The 13,975-nt window shown below is 34.1% G+C and overlaps 1 protein-coding gene across 1 annotated transcript; it reads right to left on the bottom strand.

Moving 5' to 3' along the window:
- LOC110032104 (homeobox-leucine zipper protein ROC2-like) lies at positions 1 to 9,884 on the bottom strand. Its single transcript, XM_020735619.1, is given in 13 exon segments — positions 1 to 391; positions 2,518 to 2,922; positions 3,000 to 3,095; positions 3,257 to 3,528; positions 3,628 to 3,802; positions 3,906 to 4,109; positions 5,144 to 5,245; positions 5,602 to 5,859; positions 5,862 to 6,062; positions 6,935 to 7,123; positions 8,413 to 8,530; positions 8,614 to 8,849; positions 9,385 to 9,884. Coding segments are annotated over 12 exon segments (2,328 nt in total). The 5' UTR covers positions 9,466 to 9,884; the 3' UTR covers positions 1 to 391; positions 2,518 to 2,526.
- Between the last annotated feature and the right edge of the window lie 4,091 nt (positions 9,885 to 13,975).

The following is a 13,975-nucleotide window of genomic DNA, read 5'->3' as shown; positions in this document are numbered from 1 at the left end:
ATGAAATCCCTCACAAAATACTTCAACATGGGATGATAATGCACAAATTTGATGAAGTTTATATATGTTGGTGATCAATCTAGTAGAGAGAGAGAGAGAGAGAGGGAATCCTAGGGAGAGAAAGAGAGCTACTAGTAGAAGCTAAAACAAGTTTTTTTTCTTCTTGTCTGCAGAAGTACAAAGAGAGAGGGAGGGGAATAACAAATAGAAAGGGGGAGTCAATACCCGAACCAACACCCTTGCATGGTGGAGTGCTCTACATTTAAGCTCTATTTTAAGAACTACAGAAACACGCCACGTGGCAAGGATTGTCTGAGGTGCGTTCTTGACTACTTCCGACGTCCAGTAATTGATCCCTTTGCTCCCTCTGAAGCTTAGTCCTCTTCAATGCCTGCAGAAGAAAGAATCATCAGAGATGAACAATGGAGAAGTTTGCAATATTCTACAGAGAGATAGAGAGGTGAGGTTAACTTTATGCAATTGGTTTATATTTCAAATAAAAATTTAAGATAAACTCTATGAAATTATGAAAGAAAAATCGATGATGCTGTAAAGATTTAGGTGTTACAAGTTTTTTAAACTCTTTTGTAGCAAGTTGAGTGGCATGATTAAAAAAAATGTGACATTAAACTGGAGGTGCGATTAAGCTGGAAGTGACAGACATGTACATGAGAGGATTAGAGAGTTCAAATGTACACCAAAATTATAATGATTTGGAATTGTGCGAAAAGATGTTCACAAAATAAGAATTTAACATCTCATGCAATACTCAGCTAAAGTGAATGAAAAATGAAGATTCATGAATTTGTTCCTAAATAATAGGGATGAAGTCATGGAAATCAAGCAAATAAAAGTATTAATTTGGACAATTAGAAAAACTGTATTTGTTTCAAGTGACTAAGAGAAAATGAAAAGGAAATAAAAATGAAAACGATGATGTAATTAAATGGAAATGAATCACTTTCACCATTTGAAAAATATTTTTTCTTATTTGTGTGAGTTTTTTTTTTTTTTTCTTGTGATGGTAAGACATGTAAATCAAAGTAATGACTTGGTTTTATTTCTTTTTTTTTTTTCTAGCAATGCCGCCTGAAGATTAATCTAATCAAGCGCATGTATTTATTAGCTTATTTTTTATAGCTCAAAACACCCAAATATTGGGTGTGAAACATCATAAAGTAACTATGAGGCCATAATAACTCCATCCTTGGTAAACTTATGATTAAGATATTGTAGTTCAGCCAAGCAAACCACTGAAACCAAGAAAGTATGGATTTATGTTCAAACATACCTAAATCAATCACTCAGCAAAGCCATGTATAGGTCAATTTCCCAAATTTAGCCGACATATAATCAAAATAAGCGTGCCAATGATACAAATCTGGTAATTCCATAATCACTCAATGTTGAGTTTATTAAGAAACCGAGATGTTTATTTAAAAATATTAAAAAACTAGCTCTTTTATGCCTGAAACAAAAATACATAAATACTATTGAAATAACAAGAAAGAAAACATATTAGCGAAGGGCATTAAAATGCTAAGAAATTAAACTTAAGGCCATTTACATGCATGCATACTACATAATTCTTATGTGCTTACAAAAAAAAAATAACAGTAAATTTTGATTTTTTAGTTTAATAACACTCAAAATTTTCATATCAAATAAAAAATGCCATGGACTTAAAAAAATTTGTGCCCTGTTATCTCTCAAATGAGTGATTAGAGAGAATTTTATTGAGTTAAGGGTTAATTTTTCTAAATGCAAATTAAATTAGAGTTAAAAAATTACCTACAGATTTCACCCTCTTATTACAAGGATTTATGATTTTGGGTTTAAAGTTTCTCAAAAGTGCAAGACCCCATATTTATGTTCAGCTCCCAATAAAAGAGATCACTTTAATTTAATGGTACTTTATAGATGCTAAGTAATTAGAATTAGCATATAATACTAACGAGCTTTTGTTTTAAGTAATAAAATTTGATCGCTGAGAATATAAACTGGATGGTAGGGGAATGATGACGAATCTGATCAAGATCTCGTAGTTTTCGTCTTCTTGAATTGTCATAATCTATAGTCTATATAGTTAGAGGAGCCAGTCTACAAACCTTACAAGAAGATCATTATTAACAACCATAGATCGTGTTGTCAAGGGGACCTTATGGACTTACGGTGATAGATACCTAAGGGGACTAACCTGAGTTAATGTTAGCTAACAGAGGAGTTTGTGCTCAAGATATGAAATTAATGCTGAGGTCAAATAAACAACATCATTACTAACATTTAAAAAGTGAGATACAAATATTCATATATAGGCAAGTCCCATAAATAAAAAAAAATTAAAATTTAAATATTAGATTTCTATACTCATTGGAATTGTGTGGTATATAAATCTTCCCTAAACTAGCCATTGATTTCTACCAAACCCCCAAAACTTTTAAACAGTAAAGCAGCGGTGGACCTTAGAAAGTAAAACATTCAGAAACAAACACCAAAAACTGAAAATTAACCGCTCACCATTGATTTCTAGGAGCCCTTAGGCTCATTGGGGACTCTCCCCGTTACTGCAGCCTTGATCCTTTCCACAGTGCAAGCAATTAGGCTGTTAACCGTCGCAACAGAACCAAGTGACAGCTTTGCTGTTGGTATTGAATCAACCAATATCTGGAATGCAACTGTAAGCAGAGAACCACCACCAGATCCAACCTCACCGATTCCACTTCCACCACCATGAACCCCATTTGAGCCATCAGGAAGGATGGCGAAACCTGAAGGCAAGAGAGCCACATAGTCGGGATCTCCGCCATTGAGAACCACATTCATGGCAACCACATCCACCGGAGCATATATCACATAAGAGCCTGTTGGATCAGTGCAGCTCTCTTGGAGTATCAGCATGTTGCTTTGGTTTGAATTTGTGCTCTAAAATCAGGAAAGTTTGAATGATCAGCTAAAGGTGTTAGCTTTCATGTTTGTTTTGGAAGTTTAAAATGACTCACATTGACACGGAGAAGAGAAACACAGTTGCCATGATCTCGACCATTGGCGATATGAGCCATTTCCTGAACTACTCCGCCGTTCGAGAGGATATCCCACTGTCGTCATTGAAATCATGAAGTTATGAAATCGCCATTGAGATGGTATTAGGTAGTATTAGGTGGTATTTTGATGATAATTTGTCTTAATACCATCTAATACTATCAAATCTGTACCTATTTTCATCAATCTCATCCGGGCTTTACATATTTTATCATACCTCGCTACGAGAACTCTCATCTCGGAGGAAATCAAAAACCCTTTTTGGAGACACAGGAAGCCAGAATGAAGTTGCAGCATTCAGAACAATACCAGGGGGCCTGCCCGGATCGTCTACACTTTTTCTGGTCATCACCCTCACATCTTCAGCGCCGCTTCCAGATAACGTCGTCCATTGATGAGTGGTTGAAGCACTCACCCCTCCACAAAAGCTAAGCACCATTCTCTCTGCCAGCTTCAGCATGCTCTTTCTCCCCTCCGATGTTGTTATCACTGTCAAATCAAATCAACAGACAAAAGTAAATTTCAATCTATAGCTAAAGATCTAAGTTTTATAAACTTTTTTATGCAAAAATACTGTTACTTCCTCACCTCCAATTTCTCCCGATGGAATGCTACTAGCCATGACACTTGCAAGGCGTTCGCACTGTCGATCCAAAGTAGAAACCCACCTTTTGGCCCCAAATGCAATGCCTGAGTTCACCAATGGCTTGTAGATACTATGAACAGACCTATCATCAACTTCAAAATGTTCTACCCAAATCACCTAAACAAAAATCACAAAAAAAAAAAGGAAAAAATTTACTTTTTTATGATTATAAATGATCAAACTTGTCTTAATTTGAAGAACTGAAGCGCTATAATCTCACCTTAGAGTAGCCATTTGGCATTTCTTGTATCAAACATCCTGAAGGCCTTCTTCGGCATCTCATCATAAGACTGCTCGGGCGAAGACTGTCCAAGGAGACGTCGACCACCGCCCAAGTTCCGTCAGGATGTTGTTTGCAGTATCTAACGAAGTAGCTTTCGCGAGTTGGAACGAGAGGAGATGGAACTTGGAATTCAGCTGTCATCTGAAGATTGACCCATATGAATTTCAGCTAATCGGTTATCATGCTTTTGTTGATGTTATGCACTGCAATCTAGATATGTTGTCTTACAAATATTAAAAAAGGAATTCTGAAGATTTTGTATTTTATGATGAAGTGAATGAGAACTAAAAAATCAGTGATTTTATCTGAGCCAAAAAAAAAACATGTAATTATATTGGATGGCAAAGAAGGAAAGTTGCTTAGCATGATCAGCAAATGTAGCAAAGTCAAATTTTTAATATCGAATCATTTTTATTATTTTATTTTGAAAGATTTACATATATATATATATACAACTCAATTCCTATGTATTTTTATGTCTAACACCTAATTAAATTGAAGTTTTATATACATACAAACTTGCCAATGTATGAAAAAGTTTTATTTCGCTTTTTTAAAATTAAAAAGATGGTATTTTGAGATGATATTAATAATTTAGGGGGTATGACTACATGTAAAAAATAGAATTTAGGGGTTATATATGCAAATTCATAGAGATTGAGTGGTATGTATGTAAATAATTTTGTTTTATAAAGCTGTTAAAAAATAATTTTGTATTGAAATAGCTTGAAAATTAGTTTTTTTACTTTGTTTTTTCTTATTTTTTAACTTTTTATCAGATTGAAAACTAAACCAAATTACAAGACAAAATCTACAAAAAGAAAAAATAAACCAAAACAGATTAAAGTGGCTGCACAGTGTAATTGAGTGGAAAAGAAATGGATCATCAACAAACAATGGCTAGATTTGTGCAGAAGGGTGGAGGTCCAATTCCCCCTCCTCTGCTGCATCCGGGCCATTGTCCAGATATCCGATGTAAATTTTTTTTTCTAGAGATTCAATTCTTATATATTTACATATCTACTACCCAAACAAACTTATGTATACCAAATTTTAGGTGTCATATATGTAAATACATAAGAATTAGATGGCATATATATAAATGCCCCAGCCCCAACCAAAAAAAAAACATAAATAATAAAAATTAATAATAATAAAAGAAGGTCAAACCATACCACTTGCAGTGCACCATTGTAGTTTCCAGCCACACCAGTTGATAGTACCTCAAGAGTCATACCCCTTGATACAATGCCGGAGAACATTGTCGACCATTGATTCTACAATCAATAAAGAAACATTTTATCTCGCCAAAAAAAAAAAAAATTGAAAGCATAACATTAAACAATCACTGAAATTTTCTCTAAATAACATGTCGGGACAAAAAAAAAATGTTACATTAATGATCCCCTATACAAAATACTTACTCTTCATGCCTTTCACTAATAAATTGGCGATCCAAATACAATGGATAACATAAGGATTTGATATGATATGAAAGATTTAAGCAACACAAAGTAAAAAAGCAAACATTTAACTATTAGATATGCAAATACATAAGAATTTGGAGATATGAATGTAAATGCACCAAAAAAAAAACATCATAAACAAATTGAAAGAATAACACCATGCATACCGCATCCATGAGAATCTCAACCAAATTAACATGACTCATGATCACCACGGCCGTCTCCCTCGACGCCTCCGACTTCAATCCGAACGGCTTCGGCCCAATCCCTCTCGGAAAATTCTGCACATACTCCTCTTCATTCAGAATCTCATTACCTCCATCCAAACCAGGACTGCTAGTCCACAGCGGTTCCCCCAGCTGAGCCATCCTGATCAGCTCTTCCATGGCTGCAACCGCCAGTTCGATAACCATTGGCTTTTCGGCTTGTCGACCTCCGGTTGGCCGGCGACGGACCTCAGTAGCTCGGCGGGGGAAAACATGTCGCCGCCCATTGTGGGAGAGTGAAGGCCGAATCCGCCGACGCCGAGGTCCAGTGATGAGCGGGATGGGAGAGTGGGGGAGAGGAGAGGGTATGAGTTCATTGGCTTGCCTACGTATTTTGCAGCAATGCCGGAGATCCTGTCTATCTGGAAATTAAATTACTCTAGGATTAGAAAGAGTAGAACTGTATGTAAGCCTGAAGTTATGATTTGATCCACATGAGGAAGAACTTAATTGTAGATTAAAAGTTATATGGTAAGTTAGGGTTAAGTACCAAAATAAATTTAATTATATATATGTGGTTATTTTAGTCTGTATAAGTGTTCAAATAGTACTTAATTTTTTTTAAATATAAGTTCTGATTGTCTTCATGTGAACTATTTTAACTTAAATTTAGATAAAAAATATTATTTTTATATTTTTATAAACTTTCAGATCAAAATAATCCAATATAAATTATGGGGACAATTTTGACACTTAAATAAAAACTTGGCATTTATATATATATATATATTTATTTATTTATTTATAAAAGGAAATCGTTAATTGGCATAGGCCCAAATATCATCGATTCCCTATACGCTATTTGGCCTCATGATGAGAGCCCGCGTCATGCGCCTAAAATTTCAAAGCTCTCGCGTCACGGCGGGATCAAATCCTTGACTTTAGTAGACTTACAGTGACCCCGCCACCAACAGACCAAGGCTTGAGTGTGTGTTTTGACAGTATGATTGGATGATGATATTTTAAATATAAATATTTTAACATTAGTTTTGCATATAAAAGATTGCAAATCATATAAATATAGCTGATTATATAAACCCTACTTTAAAACTAAATTAAACGCCATATAACTTTTTCTATACCAAAATGTCATCAGATTTATAAAAAGACCAATAATTAAAGTAAACTCTATTTAGGAATTAAGATTATCTAAAAGCTAATACAATATGCATTACAAGTTAATTAACCATGCCCAATAACGCTACTCTAAGAGCCAATTAAAATAGTTAATTACCTCTTCTCTCAGCCTGGCGTTCTCAATCCTGAGGTGGTGCTCGTCAAAAGACATCTCCCCAAGTGTAGCTGGGCCGCCGCAGTTAGGGCATGAGGCATTGCTCAGTGCTTCCTTATACCGCAGGTTTTCATTCCGCAGCTTATCGTTCTCTGCCCTAAGCTGTGAATTCTCTTGTCTGTCATGCTGTGTCTGTTTGCAGAAGGAGAAGACGAAAGATTAAAACTTTGAACTCTAGATACTTAAAAATGTAAGTTTTGAAGTTACTGATGAATTAGACTTTCTTTGTGATTAATAGCTAGTAAATATGTGAATGGGAACAAATAAAGGCAAAGTAAGGGAAGAACCTGTGAAGATCCGGCTCAATTCCTGCTTTAGAACGGCTTGTCTACAAGCTGATTCGATTCATTTGGTTCGAATGAAATTTTAGTTATTTATTAGACTCATATAAGCTTTTTTTAAAAAAAACTCAATTTTTCCTACTATTTAAATTTTTTTTTTTTGGTGATGTTTATGGCTGAAGCAGCTGTGCATATCCTCATCTCAAACCATATCCTTATCATGAAACAAAATTATAAACATGCATTGATAATATATAGATACATATGGATATAGATATGTACATTCGTAAAATTATATTCCTTTGGATCTCTTACTATATCTAATTGATTCATGGATCAAATCTGATTTGAAATTTGCTAGTTTTGGTTTGAAATAAAAGTCTAAGAAAGAGAAAGAAGAGAAAGGTGACTTAAAAGATTCACTTTTACTTCATTATTTTTCTTATTTATACAAAACTCAAATACATCACACCAATTTATAGTAATGACACTCCGGTTATAATTGTGCCAATGCATTTCAATTCTATGACTACTATTGAGTCTAAAGAATATATAATCTTTTACATAAGTCATTAATGACATTATGGAATTTTATAAATTGCTCATTTAAAACATGTTTTTAGAATATTCTAAAAATTTTCCTTACAAATTTTTTTTAGAATTTTTCAAAGATCAATCTAGATTATGAGCTCAATTAAAGCTCAAATTTATATGGCCAAAAATCAACTTTAATTTTCAATAATTTTATGGTTAAACGATACAAAAACTGATCCATTTTTTAATGAATCATTAATTGAAATTCAAAGAGAAAGATATTACGTTTGTCATCTCAACGTATTGATGATGACGACATAGATTTAGCCATATTGTCATCCACACATATAGCGTCCGAACATAATACTTCTCTAAATTCAAAGCCCTAATTAGACGAGTCCTTGAAAGTAACACATCACTCTATGACTAAAACGCCAAACGGCCTGCACTATAAAACAAAATAATTCAAAATAATTTGAATTATAAGAACTAATAGTTAAATTAGAGGTGACTCCCACTTAAAACCCTAATTTAATTATTTTGCACGGTAGAGAATCATGAGCTATGCCCTATCACAACTTTCTCATGTTCTAGGGTTTAATATACCTTCATTTGCGTGCGCTTGTTCTGAAACCAAAACTTCACTTGTAGTGGCTCCAATCCCAGCTCCTTACTGAGCGCCTTTCTCTGCTTGTCGTCCGGATGCGGGCATTCCTTAAAAAAACTAAGGAAATCACAACAATAAGTTATTTCATTAACTCCACCGCTTGCATAGAAACCTAGCAAAGTTGTGCACAGAGATCTCACGCTTCCATTTCCTGAATTTGGTGCTGAGTGTGCCTGTGGTATCTCTTCTTCCTCGGTCGCTGATTGGGATCGTGTTCATCGCCGGAACCGCCCTCGATGTTATCGCTGCCGGACTTGCTCTCGAAGTCGTCTTCTCGAGCCCTCATCATTTCACTCTCCGCCGTCGTCGTCGCTTGTGCCGTCAGTTCGGCGAGTTGGTGCTGAAGAGGGAGTTGTTGGCCTTCCAAGATATTGATCTGCAGCGTACAAGGAAGAAGTGCAAGATCTGCTTATGAATTAGAGAAAGTAAATTCACTGGGAGTAATATCGTGTTTAATTCTTCAAAAGCATAAGTTAACATTGCCCTAGCACATTTATTAAAGTTGCATGGTCCATAGTATTAAATATAAATATATAGTTTTATAATGATGTTTGATAATGGGGGAAAAAGATCTGGCTTAGATCTATAAGTATGATCTTTCAAACCTAATAAATTTCACTGCAATGAGAAAGAAGAGAAGTAATGGGTTAGATCTGCACATACAAAGATCAATGAGAACAACTCTTCTCTCTCTCTTCTCTCTCTCCCTATATTGTGAATATATATAAAGCAAAAGCACCCAGCAAAGTCAACTACAAGGTTAAAAAGCATTCGCCAACCATTCCTACTGCAGAAACCCTAACACTTTGCAACCAATACTTTCTATACAAGCATAGGAATCATGATCAGCCAACAAATTATTTAAAATAAGGAAATAAATATATGAATTGACTTTGCTTGACTCTACTGACCTGAGCTAAGGTCAACGCTGAAGAGTTCCTGCCGATCATCGAAGGTACCTGTCTTGCCGGAATCATGACGCCGGCAAGCATATTTTGCTCCAACAAACCCTAATTTATTCTCCCACTCATGGGATTCCGTTCACTGCAACCTCTCTTTGGTTTCTCCATTTCTTCAGAGCTCAGTTAGAGAGAAGAAAGTTAAAAGAGCAATATATCACCAGAAAGCTGAGAAAAAAAAGGAGGAATGGATAGAAGAGCTAAGATCTACGTGAGTGCATGCAGAGGTGAGAGAAGATGAAGTCGATACAGAGAAAAAGAGGATGCCATGGAAGCTGAAAAGGGTTGCAGGGAAAGGGAAGAGGAAAGGGTGAGGAACAAGGAAGGGGGGAACGGGTGAAGAGGATGTGGGAGGAGTGCAGTTATTGCAGAGCGTATTGAGAGGGTGCAATTGCATTTATTGTGAAGATGGTGTTATTGCTCAAGAGAGAGAAGGATTGATGAAGGGGATGAGAGAGAAAAGAAAGTGATGTAAAGAGGAGACTCTATTAGTTTGAAGTATTTGGGTAAAGGGCATTTTGTGAAAGGGATGAGAGCTAACAAATTCCAATGCCAATAGTGAAATGGAATCATGAATGATGCATTGTAGAGATCTGTGATTACCATTATTCTTGTATTATTTTTTTTATTATCTTCTTCATTTATTCTTTTAATTTTTATTATTGAGATGAAAGTATACTTTTTTTTTGTTAATACAAGACAAGTTTTGTTTTTTTTATTAATAATTTAATGTAATTAAGAATAAGTGTCAATGCTTATCATAGCTCTTGCTATATAAAAATATAAAAAGAAAATTCTTAAAGAATATAAAGGTAACCTTAATATTTATCGCAATGCTTATTTTGGAGTGTAATAGTCAAATATTGCATATTTATTAATACTTCGTCAATAAATTTTCGTCATCCAGCATGGATTTTGAGGAGAGATGCAAAACTCATGGCAACTTTCTGAGCAAGGAATGTTCGAACTCGAATTAAAATAAGTTCCATTGCCCCGATTTCAGCAAACTTACAATCAAACCGACTGGTTCGATGAGATGAACATAACCACACCAAATTAAATTGGACCAATCTGAGTCAAATTGAGATCAAATAAAGCTGATAAATCATTTTTTAAAGCTTTTAGTGCATAATTAGAAGGCCAGATGGATTTCAATTTTGATAAACATGTAATCAAATAAGTGCAACACGACAAAATGAATCCAACGAGAGCCCAAGATCATTCAATTCTGACATCATGAAAGCATTCAAACAGCCACATGTATCATTTGATCAAGGAAACATCCTTGGGCTATCAAAATAAAGTGGTCTGAATTTATTCCTTATTTATCGAAAGGTCTCTCTCTGATTCTATAAATAGAGCTCTACCCCCTCATGAAAAGGGTCCTAGGGACTTGACCTTGAACTAGAGGAAGAGCTGGACTTTGAGCAAAATTGAGAAGGAGATGTATTTCAGTGCTTGGTCGAACTAAAGACTAATCGAACGGTGCTCGCTCCTGCATCACCACCGTTGACTATCATCAGCTAGGATGCTCGTTACAATGAAATCCATTAAGGAATCAAGATGTGTGCTATGGGATCTTAGCGTACATTGTGAAACAACGATATACCTCGAATGCAGTATGTTGAAGTTCCAACAATTGTTCCTAACTATAGTCTCTCTTGACCATTGTGCAACAAATGTTATACCACGGCGATCTGTGTAACCATTTTCTACATGTGAGATAAGAGTCTATACGTGTAATCATCAACTCATAGTGGATCATTTCAACAAGCAAGACTCTAAATATTTTTTTCTTTTTCATGTTTTCCACGTAAAAACTTTTGGTCTCTCTACCTGTAACTTTTATTTTCTTAGTGTGTGTTGGATTCTCATGCAATACTAAGATGATAATTTATTACACTATTGTAACACATCTTCTAGCAAGTGTCATTCATAAACATAATTTTTAAACTAATAGTCAAACAAAACATCGAAAAATAGTAGACTATTATGTTTAAATTGTGACTTTTTAGAAACTTACAAATTTAATAATAAAATTTATAATAAAAATACAACAAAAAAAACTTATAAATATATAAAAATTAAATTGATAAATTAAATATATAAATTAACTTATAAATACTGGTATTAAATTGCATAATATATATGTTTTATATAAAGTATGTATGCGTGCATTGACATATTAATATAATTTATTACTCTCATGTATATTAGATAACACACATATAATCCTATGTATTTTTTCAGGAGACATTATATTTTTAATTACTATTATAATCCTTAATTTGTTAATTGCTATTAAAATCCTCAATTGGATATATGAGGGATTATCACATATAAAAGGTATTTAAACTTGAGAATGTAATTAAGTCATGAGAAATAATCAAGTTTTTTTTTAAACACTAGGACTTGATATAAACTGTATTCAATGATTTTGAATTCAAAGTTTATAAATGTCATCATTTTTTTTTTTTGTAATTTCTTTGTGACAGTACATGTGCTTATAAAATAGCTTTTATGTCGAAGCTTATATTCCAAACTATGTATAATATCAATATATCTAGTAATTTGTATGCCTTCAATGCCTTGCGAACAACTCACTTTTTGATGTTCTTACTCACTATGGTGTTCATTTGTCAGTTTTCTTCTCATGTGTTGAGTGCCCATGTGATGTTAATAAGGGGAAATAATTAGATCAAGACCTAGGTAGAAGACAATAATCTATTTAGGACATGTAAGGGCAATGCCAACAAAAAAGAAGTCTAGATTCAAGACTGACATAGGTTGACTATGCTTATTTTTTTAGCGACAGTTGTTTAGCGTAGATTGGACCTCAAGCATGTTCAGTCATGTTAGATGTTAACATGAGGGCAGTGAGAATTTGTGAATATAAATTCATTTATGCCTTCCAAAATTTTGTAAGAATGTATTGAACTTTAAATTTTGGCAACTTCCTTCTTTAACTTGGTAGAGGCAGAACCATTTCAAATGGTAGGAGCAAAATGATAAGAGCAAGAGAGGAACGAGGTCTTAACATGGCAACAAACTATTTAAGGTAGTTGGAATAATTAAAACTTTTAAATGATAATTAGGTTTATTATCAACTAAGAGAGAGAACCAAGACAATATTGTAATATAGATTAAACTGTATTTCCCATTTTGTTATTGTGATATGATGAAGTTTTATAGGCTGTGCCATATAGTTAAGATAGGCAACTTATATTGAGGTGACTTAGGTAAGGCTTTCTCCTTATTAATTTATCAATCTGTGACTATCTAATTATTTGAGATGAAGATGCATCCCCATGAGTTAGAGACTCCCCTATATCTAACAAGATAATGATTAGTCGCATTTAAAAAATGAAAATATTTTAAATATTTTGCATGTCATATCTTATGGATGATCTCATCTTCACTATTCTACACTTTGCAAACTCTCTTCTTAAGGTTATCCTTCATAATATATTATCATTTCCATTTAGCCAAGAACTTCTCTATGTCTGAGTGCATCCCTTAAATTTGTTAATTATGAGAATGATTACTAAAGATAAGTCAATTGACTTATGATTTGTAAGTTTTTATCTTATGTAGCATTAACATACAGGAAAACGAGTAAATAACGTCAACTATTGAGTCAAACATAATATGATGCAAATATTTTACGTCTAACTTGCTTCAACTATTATTAAGGACATGTTTAGGGTCAGTGTATTCTGACACAAACAGTTAGCATCGGGCTTAACATCAAATTCTTTCGCCATTATGCCTGTCACTTAACATCGACTTCTTTCCAGCGTTTGAGTTTGTGTCGATCTTCTCCACCGTTATAAGCCCTACTTAATAGCGACATACTTTGCCCACACAAATCCGACATCTAGCCATTAAAATACAAATTTGCGCCTGCAAGCCTCATTTGTGCATGTTCGACGAACACTAGTTACCTTTGTGGAATCAACGATCCCGCGCTTCTCCTCTCCAATGAAGACCATCTACCAAGCGTCCGACCACCATCCAATCCTCTCTAGTGATTGTCTGGCCACCTGCCGAATTGTCTCAAATTTTTTTGCAGCTCTTATTTTTTCTTAGCTGAATGAATGCATTTTACTTTAGGTTTATGTATTAAAGGTTTAGCTATTCCTTAGGGCATGTTTGTCTACATGTAGGATTTAGGGCTTAGGGAAAGGGGCATTTCATGCATACCACCCAATTCAAAAGTATTTACATATAACACCTAAATGCTACTGTTTGCATAAGAATTGTGTTGTTAGTTTGTAAATTTAAAGTTTAGGGGTTATATTTGTGATACATAAGAAGTTTGTATTTTTTATGCAAATATTTAAGTTTAGGTGTTGGATATTTAACACATAAGAAATGAGTGAATGAACGAAAATTTTTATCAAGTTTACATCTTGAGTATGTAATACATAAGAATTGTGTGGTTCGTATATAAATTAAATTTAAAGTTTGGGTGTTAATAATGTGATGCATATGAATTGCGTGGAATGTATGTAAAAATTGAAGTTTAGAGTGTAGAAATGTG

This window comes from Phalaenopsis equestris, unplaced genomic scaffold, assembly GCF_001263595.1.
Source record: "Phalaenopsis equestris unplaced genomic scaffold, ASM126359v1 Scaffold000878, whole genome shotgun sequence".
NCBI lineage: Eukaryota > Viridiplantae > Streptophyta > Magnoliopsida > Asparagales > Orchidaceae > Phalaenopsis > Phalaenopsis equestris.
The sequence above is the reverse complement of the archived record's forward strand: the minus strand, read 5'-3'. Positions and strand labels throughout refer to the sequence as shown.